The sequence below is a fragment of the Artemia sp. Qi Xiang Cuo genome, chromosome 7 (genome assembly GCF_049724085.1).
Source record: "Artemia sp. Qi Xiang Cuo chromosome 7, ASM4972408v1, whole genome shotgun sequence".
NCBI lineage: Eukaryota > Metazoa > Arthropoda > Branchiopoda > Anostraca > Artemiidae > Artemia > Artemia sp. Qi Xiang Cuo.
In genome coordinates, this window is record NC_142800.1 from 14,350,134 (window position 1) to 14,372,038 (window position 21,905).

The window sequence follows — 21,905 nt, forward strand, 5'->3', positions numbered from 1 at the left end:
ATGAAGATTGTGCGACGTAGTTCGGCTAATCAGGGGTACAAGAATTTTTACTTGCTACTGCCAACACAACATCAGCTGTCGTTGCAGGCTATGGTTTAACAGCATCAACATAAGAGCCGATACGCTCAATCATCACTTTATGGCTAAGAGTTCGACTCAAGGTTAAAGGATACGTCCAGATGTTATTTCGTGATTGGTAAATATATTCATGTTACATTCAAGCGTATCCATTCAGTTGTATATAAAATAAAACTAATAAAAACTAATAAAATAGTAATAATACTATATATAGTAATATATAATAATAACATAATAATACATACTAATACTAAAAAATATATAATAATAAAACATAATAAAACATACTAACAAAATAGAACTACACAAAAAACTAAACTATCTTCAAAATTAAAGCTGAAATATCGGAAGGGTAACTACCCCCGGGAAGTTATGATGTTGGTAGACTCCAGGATGAGAATTTGAGAGAAAATTTCCAGGAACAGTTGGATACTAAACTTAAGAGTTTAAAATTTTATAATGTGGATGACGGTCGGAATAATTTTTGAAAAATAATTTGTGAAGTTGCTGAAGGTGTCTAAGGGAAGAAAGCTAGAACTGCAGCTAAGAATATTAGTGAAAAAGCTTTATGTTTAATAGAAAAAAGAAAGGACTTATGCAATAATTATCTGAGTGATAGATCATATGAAAACAAAAGTAATGTAAAGAAAGTGGAGAAAGCATTAAAATATGAACTAAGGAGGTGTGAAATGGAGGCCATGGATAAAATTGCCGAGGATCTGGAAGATCCTCGGAAGCTAGACGGCATAATAGTAAAATATTTTACTGGCATGTTAACAAATTGAGAGGGACTAGTCAATCCAGACTTGGCCCAGTTAAAGATAGGAATGGGGCTGCAATTAGCGATAAGGAGAAAACTAAAAAGAGACGGGCCGAACATTTTGAGAATTTGCTTAACCGAAATAGAGTTATAGGAAAAGATATAGAGGAAAATGAAAAAGTTTGTGATACCTTGGATGTGAAGGAAGATTTGTTTTGTGAGGAGGAATTAGCAACAGTACTAAAAGGATTAAATACAAATAAGGCTCCAGGTGGTGATAGGGTGGTAAATGAGTTTCTTAAATATGGTGGATCTGAGGTTAAAAATAATTATTGAAGATTATGAATATGCTTTTTGAAAAAGGGGAAGTACCTAATGATTTTAGGAAAACCTTAATTAAGTCACTTTATAAGAAAGGTGAGAAAAGTGAGTGTGGTAATTATCGAGGCAATAGTCTGGTCTCTGTAGGTAGTAAATTACTTAGTGATATTCTACTTTTTAGACTGAGAGATGCCGTAGACAAAGTTTTAAGAGAAGAAAGCGCGGTTTTAGAAACGGTAGAGGATGTGTCGACCAAATTTTCACTCTTAGGCTAATAATTGACAAGTGCCTGAGTTTTCAAACACCTTTGGTCCTCAGTTTTATAGATTGTGAACAAGCGTTCGATTCTGATGATAGATAAGCTTTAGTAAAGGTTTTATCCTTGTATGGTATACCAGACAAATACATTAAAGTGATTAGTGCTATGTACGGGAATAACACTGCTGCGGTTAAGGTAGGAAATGAGGTTAGCAGCTGGTTTTGTATTAAATCAGGAGTTAAGCAGGGTTGTGTTCTATCCCCATTTACATGGATTATTTTGATGGACTTTGCTTTAAGGAGCACAGTAAAGGCAATGGGAGAACACGGAATCAAATGGGGTGGAAAAAGTCTCCTGGGCTTAGATTACGTTGACGATTTAAGCATCCTATATGATAGTGTGAGCAAAATGAATGAAGTTTCAGAGGTTTTGTGAGTTCAGGGTGCTGGAATAGGCTTCAGATTTAATATTAATAAGACTAAGTCACTAAGGCTAGGAATAAGTGAAGATGAAAAGGTGACGTTGGGTGATGAAAAGATCGATCATGTGGGCAGCTTCACTTACCTTGGTAGTATTATTAGTAAAGATGGTGGGAGCAGTGAAGATGTTAAAAGTAGAATAGCCAAGGCTCAGGGTGTTTTTTTTCACAGTTAAAAAAAAGTTTGGAAGAATAGGGAGGTAAGTCTGCAAACCAAGATTAGAATATTAGAAGCTACAGTGATGACAGTGGTCAAATATGGCCCTGAAGCATGGGTGCTCCGAAAAGCAGATGAAGATTTGCTAGATGTTTTCCAGAGAAATTGCTTAAGGATTATTCTGGATACCCGGCTGACTGACCGTATTTTTAGTTTTCATTTACTGACCCGTTTGTCATCTTTATATTCATTTCTTAGTTTTTAACTGTGTTTGTTTAAAGTCAAAACCACATTTTTCAGTTTTGGGAACTGGTATATAACCTTGCATCATTTTCCCACAAATAACTACGATTTTCAAAGTCTATAGATCCAAATTAGTTTAGAGACATAGAACGCTAATAAGAAATAGCTAGAACTGACATTTCAGGATTTTTACTTGAGCAAGAGATACGAGATCTTATCCACATATTCTTCCCATTGTAATAAGGCCGATTTCGCTTGTTTATTTTTTCTTATGAAGTTAGTTCTACGAAAATTATTCACAAAATTTAAGAGAGAAATCATCCGCACAACCTTCATCCGCACAACGTGCCCAAGCCACCTCAACCTTTCTTTCATTATAGCCCTAGAGAACGGTATTGAACCACATTTTTCGTACAGCCTATTGCCCGAAATACGGTCAGTCAGCCGGGTACCCAGAACAATCCTTAAGCAATTTCTCTAGAAAACATCTAGCAAATCTTCATCTGCTTTTCGGAGCACCCATGCTTCAGGGCCATATTTGACCACTGTCATCACTGTACCTTCTAATATTCTAATCTTGGTTTGCAGAGGAATAGAATATTGCAGATGTAACGAAATAAAACGGATGCAAAGAAAAAAGAGGATATACCACATTTGAAAGAAAAGACTTTAAACCTCTGAAAAACAATTTAGAGAGGACAAACTGGAATGAATCAATTGATTGATCTTGCTCAGTTTCAGGAATAGACTACAAGTTATGCAAAAACCAAGCTACACAACGCTGTTTGCATAGCCGCATTTGACCGAGTAATATGTCAGTTGCCATGGCACATAAATTATGGTGGAACGAAACTTTAATTTTCATTTAGAGTGTCGACTAGATTTACATCTTACTTACCTTAACCCTTTTAAAAAAGACAAGAATAGACCTGGTAACTTCGTTCATAAAAGCCATCCAACTGGCGAATGAAAGCTTTTTGAGCTGTTCAGCTAAAGGAACTTCTTGACTAATCTCTTTTCTACTTGAATCCATTTCGACATCACGAACTGCTTCAATGGAAAGCTGAAAAATTAATTATAGATGTAAAACTGAGAAAGCCGTAACAGACAAAAACTGATGTGATAAATTTTCAGCAAGTAAAACACAATAGAAAAAGAATAAGTAGGTATTTCGACAATTTTTTTCGACTCGTGGTCCAAAGATGCTAAAGAACATATAAAGAACAATAAATAAAAGAACAACCAGAAACTCAATGACTGTAATAAATATTTAAAATCAGACTGATTCATTTGACATATGTGATCCCCTTTTATAATGCCACAAAATCAAATAAGATTAGAGGTTTTATATACATAAGCTAAATTATGCAAAATATTAAACATAAGTAATGCCTTTCAACAGAAACAGAACAATGAAAAGAAAAGGATTACACATCAATATAGGAATCATCCAGGACGGACTCAAAGAGAAATAGATAAACTACGAGTCATCTTTTTCAGGTGGAGGGATATATATATATATATATATATATATATATATATATATATATATATATATATATATATATATATATATATATATATATATATATATATATATATATATATATATATATATATATATATATATATATATATATATATATATATATATATATATATATATATATGTATATATATATATATATATATATATATATATATATATATATATATATATATATATATATATATATATATATATATATATATATATATATATATATATATATATATATATATATATATATATATATATATATATATATATATATATATATATATATATATATATATATATATATATATATATATATATATATATATATATATATATATATATATATATATATATATATATATATATATATGTGTGTGTGTGTATATATATATATATATATATACATATTGAATATGTATATATTCAATATATATTGAATATATATATATTGAATTGAAGTTATCAAGTATTTTGGGCAATAGGTTGCATAGGTTGCATCAAGACTGGGCTGAGTAATTGTAGACAGAGAAAAGCCAAGACAGATAGTCCAAGTAATTGAGAGGCCAATGTTTACATGGCTGGGGCATGGGTAAATGGCAGGAGTATGAATGACTCTCTTATTGGACACATACTTGTCAGGTTAGTTTTTGGAAAGGCATGCCTGCCTAGAGTCTTAGACATGCGGATCAAGAATTTGAAAAAGAGGCAAACAAGGCTAAATTCTCAATATACTTTCGAGGGTGGATTTTTATTTCAAGGGATCTTCCAGCTAAAATTTACCAATTCATAATTATGTCAATCATTCAAAAAATCGACCCGGAAACACAGAATAATAAAAAAAGGCATTGAGAGATTTGCCCAAATGCCTTAAACACTTTTTTATTTTTATGAATAAGTTGTAGGACAGAGCAGCCAAATTTGTCGGGGATGCCGGTAACAGAACATATTGTAGCAAAGCATGGGCAACACTTCACTGGGCAACACAACACTTCACATGGGCAACACAACACTTCAAAATTTACTGCAGAGGCCCCTTCAGAAGAGCCCTCTAGCATTTTAGGTATTCCCATCTTCTTCCTAAATATCAGCACAGATCCACCTTCAGTCAGTGGGATCTAAGCAGCAGCGAAAAAACTGAAAAACAGAAAATCGCTCGGACTGGACTGCATACATGCAGAGATGAGGTGATGATCTTCCTTTGGCCTTTGCCCTACACTCTGATTTAGACAACAGCTACCATCATATAGGAAACGTAGAACACTTACCAGGATATTCAAAACCGGTAAGCTACCGTGCCTGCCAAATACCGGGATACAAGTCTATTATCAATACCTGGGAAGATGCTCTCGCATATCACCCTATAGAGGATCCGCACACAAATCGATCAGCACCTCTGAGATGAAGATTATGGCTTTCGGCCGAGCCGCTCATGCATAGACCTTATATTCATGCTTAGACTTCTGACTGAAGAAAACAGAGAGTGGGGTCCAAAGATTTATATGATCTTTGCAGGCTAAGAGGAGGCTAAGAAAAGACAAAGAGAAGAATCCCTAAGAAAATAGTAACAATTATCATCACCATGTACCTGGTTAGCGAATGGTGCGTCAAGACACCATAAGGCCAAACTCATTTCTTCAGATCTTGTCAGGAGTAAAACAGGAATGTATAATGTCACCATTACTTTTTATGATAATAATCAATTACATAGTGCGGAGTATAGGTTCATGAGGCAGTAGATTAAGAACAGAAGTTCAGGTCAACGACGTTGCAGACGACACAACACTGTTTGAGCCATATAAAAAAGAGCTACAAGACCTAATAGATGAGTTTACGATGAAGGCTAACCATCTTTGTCTGCGGGTGAATGCAGAAAAGCCCAGATGCATGGCAACAAGTGACTTTCCTTTATCCATTAAATATGGCGACAAATATGTTGAACAAGCTGTCCATTGCAAATACCTATGAAGAACACTGGTTCGACAGTGAAATAGGTGCTCACCAGAATAGGCGAGCAAATGGCGACTTCAACAAACTATGTCAAGTCTAAAGATCAAGAAAACTTTCCCTACGTCTGAAGCTATGCCTATTCAACAGCAATGTTATGCTAGTGTTGCCCTACGCCGCAGAAATATGGCACCTAAATAACGAGCAAGCAAGAAGAGTCAGCTTTTGAAAACTCATCTCTCCGACTAATATTGAACATATACTGATCACAGAAGATGATAAACCAGTCCATCCGTAAAATGACACGACAACTGTGACTGGCACCCTCAGAGAACGACGGTAGAGATATTTGGGACATGTTCTCCGTATGGACGCCCATAGTCTCCAAAAAGCTGCTTTACGTTGGCAACAACCAGGACGTCGTAGCCGGGGAACACCCAGAAACACACTGCGTCAGATCTAAAAGAGGGATTAACGTAACATGCACACCTTTGTTCAACCTGAATAGGAATAATGATACTAAAACGAAAATGATAATAAATAGGAATACCTGTTTTAAAAGAGCTTGTAAAGACGTAACTGCTTCCGAACGATAAATATCCACAAATGTACATTTTCGAAGTTTAAGAAATCCAAATACAATCCCTGACAGTCTTTCCTGAAATATTAATTAAAATATAATATTAATTACTAAATTAATTAATTAATTTAATATGATTAATTAATTTTTATTATTAATTAATTAAAAGATATGATTACAAAGGTGCGAACAAAAAATTCATATTTTCTCCTTTCGGCTTCATTTAAACTAATATATTGAAAAACTCGACTAGTTTTATTTTTAAACTAAATTTGATTATTCAACGATGCTGAAAATTTAAATATAACAACACAATTCTACAAGACCTGTAATCAGTAGTAACAGTTTTTCGATGTGTATTATTTTGAAACAACCTTTTTAATTTTTTTTCTTATTTTTAGGTTTTCCTACCTTGAAAATCTGTACCACTTTCCAAATAAGACTTTCTGCACTGAATAACACCAATTTCTTAGTGAGACCTTCCGTATTGAATTTGAAAACTTGCCCTGATTTATTCTCGAGCCCATATTTTTCACACAATGATTTCTGGAGTTTCCTTAGGGAATCCATGATGTTTTTTTCATTATTTTGTGCTTTACAAAAATAAAATATTAGCAAAATGAAAGTATTTTGTAAGTTTTGAGAGTTTATGATGCACCAAAACTGTCTGGAAACGGTTATTAAGAGGACTGAGCCTAGTGGTCTCCTGTGTCTTTACTTGAATTTCCGTTAGCATAATTAAACTTATGACGCTCAAATATACTAAACGGCAATAAGTAATAACCTTGTGCGCATACTTAGGGAGGAGCCCCGTGCTCTCCCTCAAAACCTCAATTACAAACAGCACTATTCTGAGACTAGTAATTTTCATTCGACATAAACAGAACAGAATTTTTTTTTTTTTGGAATATCATAATTTGTTGTTGGAATATCATACTTTGTTGTTGGAATATGTAGGCCTATATTTTGTTGTTGGAATATGTATACTTTGTTGTTAGAATATGTAGGCTATACTTTGTTGTTGGAATATGTATACTTTTTGGAATATATACATTGTTGTTGGAATATTAGATAGTATAATTATCTGACAGAAGGTTTTGTCAACGTTTGATTATTCCCATTTATCTAATACAAAATGATCCCATTCCACCCAGAAGGCCAGATTAAGAGTGAATCGAGAGTAGATAAGAGGCATATTTAAGACAGAGGCAAAGTATACGTACGGTATCCAAGGGAAGGTCTTCATCTTTGATGGGTTTATTTAAATCTGAGTAGATAAACTTGTGCCAGTCATTATCCAGCAACAACTCGATAACGTGTGTAATTTCTGAAAGCTGGCCAGATAAATGCCTGCAAATGGTATAGGAGCATATAATGAGTATATAAAATACATAAATGAATATATAAAATACATAAATTAAATTGCAAAAACAAAGAAATACTTCAAAAACGAAACAACGCAATGATATATCGGCTATATAATATATACCGTAAGTTTTCATGTTTTCTTATTAAAATAAAAAAACTCGAATAAACTATCAACGAGGAAAAAATATCTCTGAATTAAAAATAATTACACCTTTATCTTCTATTGTAGTAATTATGCATGATTCCGACATCGTTTCAGCCTGTTTCAAGTCAGACGTGTTCATGCTATTGCTCCACTTGTTATCAAACAGTTCGTGGTAACGAACTGTAAGTAAGGAGCGACCCGGCTCAATGGTAACCGAAACTCTAAAAAACGGAATTTTGATACCAATAGATACATAAAATAATCAGATTTTAATTCTGATTTCAAATATATAAGTTTCATCAAGTTTAATCTTACCTATCAAAAGTTACGCGCCTGAGAAAATTTGGCTGATTTTCGAAAAAAGGGGGAAAGACCCCCTAAAAGTTATAGAACCTTAATGAAAATCACACCACGATGCGTGTCACACGCATGCAGATCACGGATGCGTGTTTATTTGTTTTTTTGTTGTTTTCTTTCCCAGGGGTGATCGTATCGACCCATTGGTCCTAGAATATCGTGGGAGGGCTCATTGGAACGAAAATTAAAAGTTCTAGTGCCCTTTTTAAGTGACCAAAAAAAATGGAGGGCAACTAGGCCCCCTTTCACGCTAATTTTTTCCCAAAGTCACTGATCAAAATTTTGAGATAGCTATTTTGTTCAGCATGGTGGAAAATATTGTAACTATGTCTTTTAGGATGACTTAATCCCTCGAAGCCCCCAGGAGGAGGGCTGGAAGTTATGAACTTTACCCAATGTTAACATATAGTATTGGTTATTGGGACCCGGCTCAATGGTAACCGAAACTCTAGAAAACGGTATTTTCATACAAATAGATACATCAAAAGAATCGAATTTTAATGCTAATTTCAAATATATAAGTTTCATCAAGTTTAATACTACCCATCAAAAGTTACGCGCCTGAGAAAACTTGGCTGATTTTTCGAAAAAGGGGGAAAGACCCCCTAAAAGTGATAGAACCTGAATGAAAATCACGCCATCATATTCCGCGTATCAGAGAACCCAACTATAGGGGTTTCAAGCTCCTATCTACAAAAATGTGGAATTTTCCATTTTTTGCCAGAAGAAAGATCACGGATGCGTGTTTATTGTTGTTTTTTTTCTTTTTTCCCAGGGGTGATCGTATCGACCCAGTGGTCCTAGAATATCGTGGGAGGGCTCATTGGAACGGAAATTAAAAGTTCTAGTGCCCTTTATAAGTGACCAAAAAAAATGGAGGGCAACTCGGCCCCCTCCCACGCTCATTGTTTTCCCAAAGTCAGCTGATCAAAATTTTTAGATAGCCATTTTGTTCAGCATTTTCGAAAATATTATAAGTGTGTCTTTTTAGGATGACTTAATCCCCCGAAGTTACCGGGAGGAGGGCTGAAAGTTATGAACTTTACCCAATGTTAACATATAGTATTGGTTATTGGGAAGTATACAGTACAGACGTTTTCAGGGGAGATTTTTACTGGTAGTGGGGGGGGGGGGTGAGGCAGGGACGTACGTAGGGGGGGGCCTCTGGGCCTGGGCCCCCTCGAAATCTCACGATTTTTTTCATTTTCCCATAATTTTCTGATTTTTCGTCACAGAATAATGGGTTTGAAGGATTTGGCTCCCCCCCGAAACAAATTGCCCCCCCCCCGAAAAAAATTCCTGCGTACGTGCCGGGGGTCGGGGGGTATGTAGGAGGATCTTTCCATGAAGGAAGTTTTAATGGGGGACGGGACATTGCTGTGAAGGGGACGCCGGCCTTCCCAGCATTATTTAAAAAAAGATCAGAAATTAAATATAAAAAAACAAGTTTTTCTACTGCAACAGCAGCAACATCAAAACTTTAAACGACAAGGAAATATTACATAAATGGTTGTGTTCACCCCCTTGTCACTACCTCAGTCTTTAAGCCAGAGATGTTTTAGTACTTTCAGATGAGCTATTTATTACAATTACCGGCCTTTGTGATTAAGCGGTCATTTTTAAAGAATTGGAACAAAATTCGAACTTTAGCTTAAAGAGCAATGTATTGACTAGGGGGCGAACCACCTAATATATGTATTAAAAATATATGAATAAAGAAGTTCGTTACGTAAGTTAATTCGTAAGTGACATATATTTATTACTAATAAAAACGTTCGTAAATAAAATGAAACAAGTTTCGAGAAAGTCATTTAACCAAATAAAAGTAAATTAATATGAAAATTTTGTTTTAATTATTCATGTAATGTGAGCCAAGATCAAAACCTGCATTTATTCAAAAACGTTCAAAAATTAAATAAAAAAAACAAGTTTTTTTAACTGAAAGTAAGTAGCGAAATTAAAACTTAAAACGAACAGAAATTATTCCGTCTATGAAAGGGGCTGTCCCCGCCTCAACGCCGTGCTCTTTTCGCTAAAGTTTGACTTTCTCACAACTCTACTTTTTTTAAACAATAAAAAACTTTAGCGTAAAGAGCGAGGTGTTGAGGAGGGGACACCCCCTTTCATATACGGAATAATTTCTGTTCGTTTTAAGTTTTAATGTCGCTCCTTACTTTCAGTTAAAAAAAAAACTTGTTTTTTTTATTTAATTTAAGGAAAGCCCGGTAGCTAGCCCCTTGTTACTCTGGGTTAATTAAGAAACTTACTATAGTGGGGACATTTGCCATTATCCAAAGACCTTTATACCATCAACAACACAAAGCTGGGCATTTTATGACTAGTCCTCACAAAATGCTTCGTCAATTTCGTTCGTCAAAATTTCATCAATGTTTCGTCATTTTCGTTTGTCAAAATTTGTCAATTTCGTCAAAGGTTTCTTTCGTCAATTATAATCTGAACTAATTTCAAAAAACTACTTTCAACACCAGCACTCCCATGGAAAAGATAAATATTAGATTTAACTAGTTTGACCATAACCAGAAATTTCAAATTACCTAACGCATTCATAATGCTGACTATATTATTCCGTTACCTCTGGCTTGAAAAGTTCCTTAATTTCCACAGGTGACTTCATAAGAGCAGGATTCCCGTTGGGAATGAATTTGAGGAAATAATCTTTGATGACTGATCACTGCTCTAGAAGTCGATCTGCTTCTGGTGCAAGTACAGGCCAGCATGCTGGGATGTGCTCTATTAGTATATCTTCTGGGAACTTTTTTTCTTCCAACATATTCTGCAGATCCTCCAGTCTGCTGGCCCGACCATAAAAGATGTAGTGCAACAAAACGACTAGCTGAAGAGAACTTTCACCAGCTCTTCCATGGCCTTCTGGGAAGGCCATTTCTTTTTATTTAAAATTCTGATTGTTACTAGTAGTTAACATATAGTAGCAACGGTGGAGTCAGATCTTGTTTAAAAAGTTTGTAAGAAGCGACAAAAAAGTGACTCTGCAATCCCGACTGGTAAAAATTATCATTCTCCATTACCCTTAACATACCAAGAATATCAAAATAAAAACATTTTTATCTCCTGGATCCATACACGAGCTGTAAGTAGTCTTTTATTATTCAATGCGTCTATAACTAGGCAGCGATTTATATAGACATTGTATATTTATATAGGCAGTGGTTTGTTTTTCTCTTATTTTTTATCCACTTTTCTGTTTTTTAATTTGCCCCCTACTACTACCAAAGGTGCATAACTAGACACGAAGTACTTTCCATTAAAAATTGAATTCCTAAATCCTATTACTAAACTTTTATATGAGATTTGCGAGTTTTCTCTTCAGCAGTTTAAACGACCATTTCCTTTTCAATGTCCTTGGTAATTTCAATAATCTTCATGATGGAAATTAGCATATATTATTACGAGTGCTCTAAGAGCCTACGACTCACAGCGATACTTTGTATCAATAGGAACGAACACCCTCAATATTCTCATCTTCGTCCATAGCTGACTATTCAAATAAAAATTAAGAAGTTATAAATACCTAAAGCTGCTAATTCCATCCAGCTCATTCTTCAGGACTTCCTGTGATGTTGATATTAGATCTAAAGCTCCAAGATAATCCCCATTCGACAGCAAAAGTTGTATTGTTGGCTGAGCTTGATATACAGTGGCCATCAAAGTTAACTACAAGAATTTAGTTCTGTTTAGATATATCTAATATTTAAAATATCAATTGTATATCTATAGTTGCAATTTTGACGACATGTAATTACTGCCATATGAGAGAATAGTTATAGTGTGATAGTACACTTCACTCTCAGCGCATGTAATTTCACCAAGCCTGACTGGTTAGACACAAAGATTTAATACCTGAATAGACATCAAATAATTTGCAAAATTTGCAATTTGCATTTGAATTTGCAAGCCAGTAAACAGCAACAATCATTAAAAAGATTGACTGAAAAAGGTAAGGTAAAGGATACGACACGTGACGGTACAATCCCTACTTGTTGTGCTAATCTCCGTTTCTTGGTTCATCGGCGAGGCTAAGGGCCAGCCATCCTGTGCTTTCCCACACTCTTCCTATTTACCTTCCCAGGACATTTTCTGGTACTCATTTGAAGCTGGATTGATTCGAGCTAAACTTACAGAGTCACGCCACTAAACCTCGTTAAAAAACAAATAATCAACGACATAAGGACTTGGGCCCCTACCCAAGAGACATATGATTAAAAGTCTAAGACGCTAATCACTAAGCAAGAAAGACTTGAATGGTGGGAACAATATCAATCAATCCACCAGTTCTGAGCTGCTAGCCGTCAATCCAGCCGTTACATTTGCACCTTCTACTGGAACAATAGCTCCTGATCTGGAAACCCAGCAGACATCTTGAGTATGTTGCAGAAGTCAGTTATCATTAACAAGTATTGATTTATAGGAGAGCTCAGGAAGCAGGGCATATACCCAGCAGGTCAACTGCGGAGCAAATCTTCACTAAGCGCCAGTTGATGAAGAAGACGCAAGAGTTCCACCAAAAAGCTTACATCACATTTGTGAACTTTATGACAGCTTTCAATACTATAGATTATCGTTCACTCTAGCTGATAATAAGAACTACAGACCTAACATAGAAATAGTGCTTTTCTAAATTATATGATGGTACAGAAAGCAGTGTGCAAGACAATGGAAGACGCAGGCTCGGCAAAGACAGCTGTCCGGCAAGGTTGCGCCACCACTCCCGACCTCTTCAACTACATGATAGACTACGTTGTGACTAGCATGAAAAGTCCCTTCGATTCAATCTTCATTTTGGAGACCGGGTACTTCCTGATACTGCCTCCGGTAATGACATAGCCCTAGTCACAGACACCGTCGAAAAGTCACTGAAGCTCTCCATGTGCTTCAAGAAGAAGCCTCGGATATTCGTCGGCGGATCAACTGACAGAAATCCAAATTTATGCCCGTCAAGCCCTACACGACCCTCTCTACTGTAAAAGAAGTCAACATCGGCAGCAACATAATAGATCCGGTGGAAGACTTAACTTGCCTGGGATCCGCTCTGTCAAGAGAAGGTTCACAAAAGGACTTATATCTCGATGAGACAAAGCGTCAAGAACCTTTGGGAGGCTGAAATTCAACTTACCTAATTAACCAACCAGAATTCTCCCAAGCTACACTAGGCTTGCTTTGTGCGGACTGGATTTTGGCTTAAAATAATTTTTTAAATTATGCAAATGGCAGTGGGTAATATGACAAGGAATTTTTTTAAGACAGTGAAATTTAGACAAAGATAAATAAATATCTTTATAATGAATATAAAGGCTATATTAAACCTAAGATCAGAAGAAATAGAAACCTACAATAACTCGAACTCAAAACACCCAGAAATTACTAAAAGAATAAATGAAACCCAAAACGAGCCGAAATTATATAAAGAATTATACCGAAAAAACATACAACAGGTACTGATATAAATGAATAAATGAATCTCAAAATGAGTAAAGCTTAAATTGAATATTGAACTCAAGCTTAAAACGAACAAAAATATTTTGCTATTGAAGTATAAATGAAACCCAAAACGAACAGAAATTAAATAAACAATCATAGCAAACAAACATACAATAGGTACTAATATAAATGAATAAATAAATCTTAAAACGATTGAAACTTAAATTGAATATGCAAATACAGCTTGAAACGAACAAAAATCACTGCAAGCAAGAGTTTGAGTTTGTCCTCCTTCTTTCATTGTAAAAGTCTAAAACCTACTGCGTCATTGGCGCTTTACTCAAAACTATATGTGTCTTGAACAGTCTTGGAAAGTACAAATAAAATCAAACTGAATGCTTGATATGTAATGCTATTATTCGTTGAAAGAGCATCAGTTCAAGATTTTATTTCGCTGTAATTTTATTTTCATTTTTCAATGCTGCAATAAGTGGAAAAAGAAAACATTTATAATATAATTCGTTTCCAGTGAAACACCAATGACATAGTAGGCTTTAGACTTTTACTGTTAGGGAAGGGGGCAGTATCCTAACTCTTGTTTGTAGTGAAGCTATATTTGTCTTGAACAGTCTTGGAAACAACTAATAAAATTAAACTAAATATTTTATATATAATGATATTAATTTCCGAAAATTCATTAGTTCAAAATTTAATTTTACTGCAATTTTTATTTTTATTTTCAATAAGTACAAAAGAAAATGTTTGTAATTTAATTCGTTTTCAGTAAAGCGTCAATGAACAGTAGATTTTAGACCAGTGATTCCCAAAGTGGTCCAGGTGGACGCCCAGGGGTGCACGGGAAGCTTGACGGGGGTCTACGTTGGTGTGAAAAAAAATGGGGGTTCACAATTAGTAAAACAGGGTCCAAAAAACTTTATCTACTTTCGGTACTGAATAACTAAAATGTTGGCTTGACTTCACCTATTAATATAGGCAGATAATATTATAAGAAGCTCAGCGACTGTTACTTATGAAAACTTGCATATTTTATATTCACTATAACATGTCAAGACGTGCAAAGCACTGCCGCTGCCATCACCGAATCCGCAAGGCTTGTTTAGACGTGCAAAGGAACGATATACGACTTGCGGTTAATGTGATTGCGATCTTGCATGAACTTGTTCTATTCTTCACCAATTTAAATACGAATGCTAAGGATAGACGTGTTTCATTTGATTCCGAATTTTTGAAAAGAAAAGTAAAGTGAATCGATGTTTGTCAGTGTCGGAAAAAGTAAGTAACACCTGCCTGTATGCTATAATTTCATACTTTTAATTTAGTATTTAACGATTTATTTTACACGTAAGTAAAAAAAAAATGAAATCAGCTCAGTCGTTTTAAAAAAACTATTATTTATCTTAGCGATTTGTTGATTTTAAGATAAAGAATAAGTTTGCTGACGGTTCTTTGTTTATTTCATTGCAATAATTAATTTATTAATTTCATTGCTCTTTTTCTGTTCAAATAGTCATATCCTGTTAAGTAAGGCCGCCGTAAATTTACTAAAAAAATGTCGAATCCAAACATGGCTGAATCCAAGAAGAAATGTCGACAATAGTGTTGATTACTTAAAATTTGTTTTTTTTTTTTAATCGAAAGCAGACAAGCGGTTGCCCATATGCCTTTTATGCAACAAATTTCTGAGCAATGACTCTATGAAACCACTAAAGCTCGAAGATCATCTAAGAAGGTGCCATCCTTATAAAATAGATGAAGATTTGGAACATTTTCAAAAATTGAAGGAAAAATATGAAAAGAGACCCACTATGCACAGTATGTTTGCTTCAACGTCTGAAAGAAACGATAATGGCTTGCGAGCATCTTACAATATCCCATTAATTATAGCAAAATCTGGAAAACCGCGCACCATTAGAGAACAGTTAATTTCACTCGCTGTTGAAAAGGCTCTAAAAACTGTTCTGCACAAATCTCCCTTCGACATACTCAAAAGAATTCCTTTGAGTAACAACATCTTACTTATAGCAAAAACTGGAAAACCGCACACCATTGGAGAACAGTTAATTTCACCCGCTGTTGAAAAGGTTTTAAAAACTGTTCTGCACAAATCTCCATTCGACATACTCAAAAGAATTCCTTTCAGTAACAACATCTTACTTATAGCAAAATCTGGAAAACCGCACATCATTGCAGAACAGTTAATTTCACCCGCTGTTGAAGAGGTTCTAAAAACTGTTCTGCACAAATCTCCATTCGACATACCCAAAAGAATTCCTTTGAATAACGACATCATACTTATAGCAAAATCTGGAAAACCGCACACCATTGGAGAACAGTTGATTTCACCCGCTGTTGAAGAGGTTTTAAAAACTGTTCTGCACAAATCTACATTCAATATACTCAAAAGAATTCCTTTGAGTAACAACGTCTTACTTATAGCAAAATCTGGAAAACCGCACACCATTGGAGAACAGTTAATTTCACCCGCTGTTGAAGAGGTTCTAAAAACTGTTCTGCACAAATCTCCATTCGACATACTCAAAAGAATTCCTTTGAGCAACAACATCTTACTTATAGCAAAATCTAGAAAACCGCACACCATTGGAGAACAGTAAATTTCACCCGCTGTTGAAAAGGTTTTAAAAACTGTTCTGCAAAAATCTCCCTTCGACATACTCAAAAGAATTCCTTTGAGTAACAACATCTTACTGATAGCAAAACCTGGAAAACCGCACACCATTGGAGAACAGTTAATTTCACCCGCTGTTGAAAAGGTTTTAAAAACTGTTCTGCACAAATCTCCATTCGACATACTCAAAAGAATTCCTTTCAGTAACAACATCTTACTTATAGCAAAATCTGGAAAACCGCACATCATTGCAGAACAGTTAATTTCACCCGCTGTTGAAGAGGTTCTAAAAACTGTTCTGCGCAAATCTCCATTCGACATACTCAAAAGAATTCCTTTGAGTAACAACATCTTACTTATAGCAAAATCTGGAAAACCGCACACCATTGGAGAACAGTTGATTTCACCCGCTGTTGAAGAGGTTATAAAAACTGTTCTGCACAAATCTACATTCGACATACTCAAAAGAATTCCTTTGAGTAACAACGTCTTACTTATAGCAAAATCTGGAAAACCGCATACCATTGGAAAACAGTTAATTTTACCCGCTGTTGAAGAGGTTTTAAAAACTGTTCTGCACAAATCTCCATTCGACTAACTCAAAAGAATTCCTTTGAGTAACAACACAGTACAAAGACGTATTGATGAAATGAGCTCTGATATTGAAAGTTTTTTATGTAATTATCTGCAAACAACTCATTTTTCTATTCAACTGGACGAGTCAACTTTACCCGGTAACGAAGCATTATTATTGGCATATGTTCGATTTGTTATGGACCAAGAAATTTATGAAGAGTTACTATTCGCCAAAACTTTAAAGACGGATACGAAAGGTGAATCAATATTAATTGTCCTGAGTGATATTATTTTTTAAGGGAAAATCGATTCCATGCACAAACGTTATTTCGGTGGCAACAGATGGAGCTCCTGCCATGGTCGGGCGATATCGTCGCTTAATAAGCCATTTAAAAAAAATTATACCAGAGGTGACTGAAATTCACTATGTCATACACTAACGACATCTAGTAGCGAAAAATTTGAGTGAGAAATTACACCAATCACTTCAATTTGTGATTAATGCAATTAACAAAATAAGAAGCAATGCATTGAATACGCGTTTATTTGCACAGTTGTGCGATGAAAATGATGAAGAATTTCATTACGCTGGTTATCGAAGGGTTCATGTTTAACAAGGTTTTGCTCACTTTTTAAATCCGTATTAGAGTTTCTGGAAAGTAAAGATCCAGATTTAAGAGAAAACCTATTCAATTCGAAAGCAGACATCAAGGATTTGACAGATTTGTTCAAAAAAATTAATGACATTAACTTAGAATTACAAGGGGACAGTCTCAATTTAATAAAAGCAAAGGTGTAATTTCAGCTTTTCTTCAAAAATTGGAATATATGAGGCAAAATATTAGTCGGCACGAATCTTCCCAGTTTTTAAACTTGTCACAGGTGGAATGCCTCGATTAGGATATCCAGAAATACTTTCAACATTTAATTGCCCCGCATGATGACTTCAAAATCAGATTTGAAGGTATTCTGGCGATGGAAATACCACCATGGATCATAAATCCATTTGATGAAAGGGAATTGGGCAATGTTATATTACAAGAGGAGCTGCTGGAGCTCAACACTAATGAGGAGCTGAAGGTGAAATTTAGAAGAGGGTATCAAACATTTTGGTTGCAGGTAGAAATACTTGAAAAATATCCTGGACTGTGGGTAATTACAAGAAAGCTTTTGATAGCGTTTCCCTCGTCATTTCTTGTCGAAAAGAGTTTTAGTGTCGTTACAAACCTTTTTACGGAAAAAAGGAGCAGATTGGGGAGAAAGGAGAAAGGAGAAAGGAGCAGATTGGGGAGAAAGGAGAAAGGAGAAAGGAGCAGATTGGGGAGAAAGGAGAAAGGAGAAAGGAGCAGAGGGGGAGATCTGCGGCTATTCCTAACCAAATTGAACCCTAATAGTGATAATTTGCTGTCAATTCATCAAGTACATCCTTTCCATTAACATATGACGATTTTGTGATTGTTATTGTAGAACTTACTTTACATTATTAATTAAAAGTGTAATAGTTACATATTTGAATAAATACAACACAAGAAAGTATATTTTTCACTATTTTTTTTTCATCCCGATTATTTCTAAATAAAATAAGTGAGAATTTACTGGTTCCTTGTGCTGTGAATAGATGTCCAAAAAATTAAGTTGAATGGACACCATTTTTTGATTGGTTAATCTTACATTTTGACAACCACTCACTGCACAATCAGTTTATTAATCAACCAATCAATTCTTACTTTTTTCCCGAAAACTGTTAATTCGTGTTGGAACTCAGCCACAAATCAAATTTCCATAGGTAGATCTGATCTTCACATTTTTGTCTAGTTTTTGAAATACGGTAGAAATGTAGCTGAAGAGGGTCCACCGGAACCAGTAAAATTTTTAAAGTGGTCTATGAGAAAAAAGATTGGGAACCTCTGTTTTAGACTTTTACAGTGAGAGAAGGAGGCAAACCCAAACTCTTGTTTGTAGTGACTTTTGTTCGTTTCAAGCTTGATTTGCATATTCAATTTAAGCTTCACTCGTTTTGAGATTTATTTATTCATTTATATTAGTACCTATTGTATTTTTTTTTTTTGCTATGATTATTTATATAATTTCTATTCTATTATACTGGTAAGCCATGACTGCCACCAGTATTCGAGTCGTAAGGTACGGGTGTCACCACTTATTGGTGCAAAAATGGTGCCACGCTCATTAATGGATGGGAAAGCCCCGCTGGCACCAAATATTATAATGGGATCCCCGCGCTTACCACCACGGTTCTGTAAATATAAGGTATGATAACGTAATCGAACGGTCAGACGGCCAAACTCTAAGGCCAAGGGTGAACCCAACCCGGGTCACCACTAAAATCTCTAGCTATCGCCTTGGAGTGTAAACGACCCCCCCTGTAGATATGACAATAACTGTATTTCTTGCACCTCTTTTCCTACCCTGTCTCAGTTCCTGGAAAAATGGTCAATACAGCTTTAGAAAATAGCTTAATTGTAATTTTCCAAAAGAAGTGTAATCTCACACGAACCCATATATAGATCCCCACAAGGGGTCTCAACGTCAACTCTCAATACAAACTAACTTAAAAGATATACCAAACTTCAAGGATCTTGGCACTTGGGGTGTGGCTTAGTGTTACGCGGGCCAATCAAATGTATCAGGTCCCTCAATTGAATTCGCCCTACACATATTTTCAGAATCAATGACTTGAATTTCAGCAAGCTCATGTGATGATTCATACTGAATTATAATCAAAGCTATTTACTTTCTCTTGCAAAATCGTTGCCTTGACGACGAGAGTTAACTTACGATTGAAAATGATATTATAGGCAACTGTAAGTACAGAAGAGAAAATAGGTCATTTATCTGAAAAGAAACAAGGCATGGAACACCAACATATTCGTTTTGGGTTTCATTTATTCTTTAATATTAATTTCTGGTCGTTTTGAGTTTGAGTTATTGTAGGTTTCTATTTATTCCGATCTTAAGTTTAATATTGCTTTTATTTTTCTTAAAAATCTTCTTTTTCAATTTTTTTTTAATTAATATCTGTTCGTTTTTGATTGCCAAAGTTTCAAGTTTTTCAAAATTCCCTATTTCAAAAAAAAAATTATTCCAGAATAAATTAACAGTCTTGGCAAGAACTAATAAAATTAAACTGAATATTTGATACATAATGATAATAATTGCTGAAAGCTCACCAGCTCAAAATTTTGTTTCACTCAGGGCCAGATTGAAAGCTGTGATACTTCTAGGCCAAAGCGTTTTTGCTGCTCCGTTTTTACAAGATGTTCGTGGAAATCCCCACAACTTCGGGAATAGTGAAAGCCAAAGGGCCTAGTGGGCATATTTGTAAATCCTGGTCTTGTCTCACTGCAATTTTCAACACCTTAGTTTTTTTCATTTTATCTTTAAACTGTTTTGAATGAAATGACAATCTCAAAATTTTGATCGGATACATTTGGGGGGAAAAGGGCCTTGAGAGAGGTGGGACTAGTTACCCTTCGATCACTTTTGACTCTTACAGAGGGTACAAAAAATTACGGTTTTACAATCGAAAGAGCCCCCTCCGAAGTTTATACTACCATCCCTTCCATAAAAACCTTATATACCCCGGGGCCATAATTTACAACACTTTCCTCCGGATTCTGGAGGGCTGTGTTATCCCTCGAATTTTATTATATTTTTGGTCTATTTTGAGCAAAATGGCAATATAAAATTAGATCGGAAACTAGAGCTTTAAATTTCTAGTCTTTTGAGTCCCCTCCGAAGTTTATCTCTTATAAAAACCTTATAGGCTTCCAAGCATAATTTACAACCCTTAGCCCGGGCTCTGGGGGGGGGGAGGGTATGTTGACCCGGAAGTTTTTGTTATCTGATTGTTGGACTATCAGAAAAAATGACTATTTCAAAATTTTGACTGAATACGTTTGGGGAAAAAAGGGTGTGTGCGAGGCGTGGGGAGGTAGATGCACTCCGTTCACTTTTGACTCATAAGAAGTAGCTAGAACTTTTAATTTCCAATCAAATGAGCCATCTCTGAAGTTTATACAACCACGCCTTAGATAAAAACCTTAAATGCCCCCGGTGAATATCTTACACTACTTGCCCACTGGCTCTGGGGGGTTGTGTCAAGCCCGGAGTTTTGGTTATCTTATCTTTAAACTATTTTGAACAAAATTGCTGTCTAAAAATTTTGATCGGATGCATTTGGGGAAAAAAGGGTCACAACTTACAACCCTTAGTTCCCCCAGGATCTGGGGAGGAATGTTTTCCCCCAAGTTTTGTTATCTGATCGTTGGACCATTTCAAAGAAAATGGCTATCTCGAATTGCTCGGGTGCATTTGAGGAAAATAGGGTATGGAGGGGGGGGGTAGATGCCCTCTGATCACTTTTGACTCTTAAAAGGTAACTGTAGCTTTCAATTTTCAATTAAATGAGCTACCTCTGAAGTTTATACGACCACCCCCTGCATAAAAACCTTGTATGCCCCAGGGGCATAACTTGCCAAAAACACTTGCCACTGGGCTCTAGGAGTTGTGTCGACCCTGGAGATTTTTTTATCTGATGTTTGAACTATTTTCAATAAAATGGCTATCTCAAAATTTTTATCGGATGGGTTTGGGGGAAAAGGGCATGGGGGGGGGGGGGGCTAGTTGACCTTTGTTCTCTTTTGACTCTTGCAAAGTGAGCTAGAATTTTCAATTTCCAATCAAATAACCCCCTCTAAAGTTTATACGAGCTGCCCTTCTACAAGCACCATATATGCCCCAGGGGATAGCTTACAAAGCCTGCCCTAGGAGATTTTAACGGTCCCAGATTTTTTTTTTATCTGTTCTTTGAACTATTTTAAAAATTGATATCGGATATATTTGGGCAAAAAGGCGTGGGGGCTATCTGCCCCCCCCCCCGATCACTTTTGACTATTAAAAAGGGCCCTATAACTTCCGATTTCCAATCGAATGAGCCCCCTCCAAAGTTTATGCGACCATCCCTTCCATATAACG

General features: G+C 35.5%; 1 protein-coding gene across 4 annotated transcripts in view; it reads right to left on the reverse strand.

The window, feature by feature from the left end:
• scat (VPS54 subunit of GARP complex scat) overlaps window positions 1-21,905 on the reverse strand; it is a 124,808-nt gene that overhangs the window by 78,157 nt on the left and 24,746 nt on the right. For all 4 annotated transcript variants that reach the window (XM_089091392.1, XM_089091390.1, XM_089091391.1 and 1 more), the window contains exons 6-9: window positions 11,781-11,923; window positions 7,584-7,710; window positions 6,331-6,438; window positions 3,195-3,359 (exon numbers count right to left, since the gene is read on the reverse strand). In XM_089091392.1, the coding sequence (XP_088947518.1) occupies window positions 3,195-3,359; window positions 6,331-6,438; window positions 7,584-7,710; window positions 11,781-11,923 (543 nt within the window). The remainder of the gene's footprint in view (window positions 1-3,194; window positions 3,360-6,330; window positions 6,439-7,583; window positions 7,711-11,780; window positions 11,924-21,905) is intronic.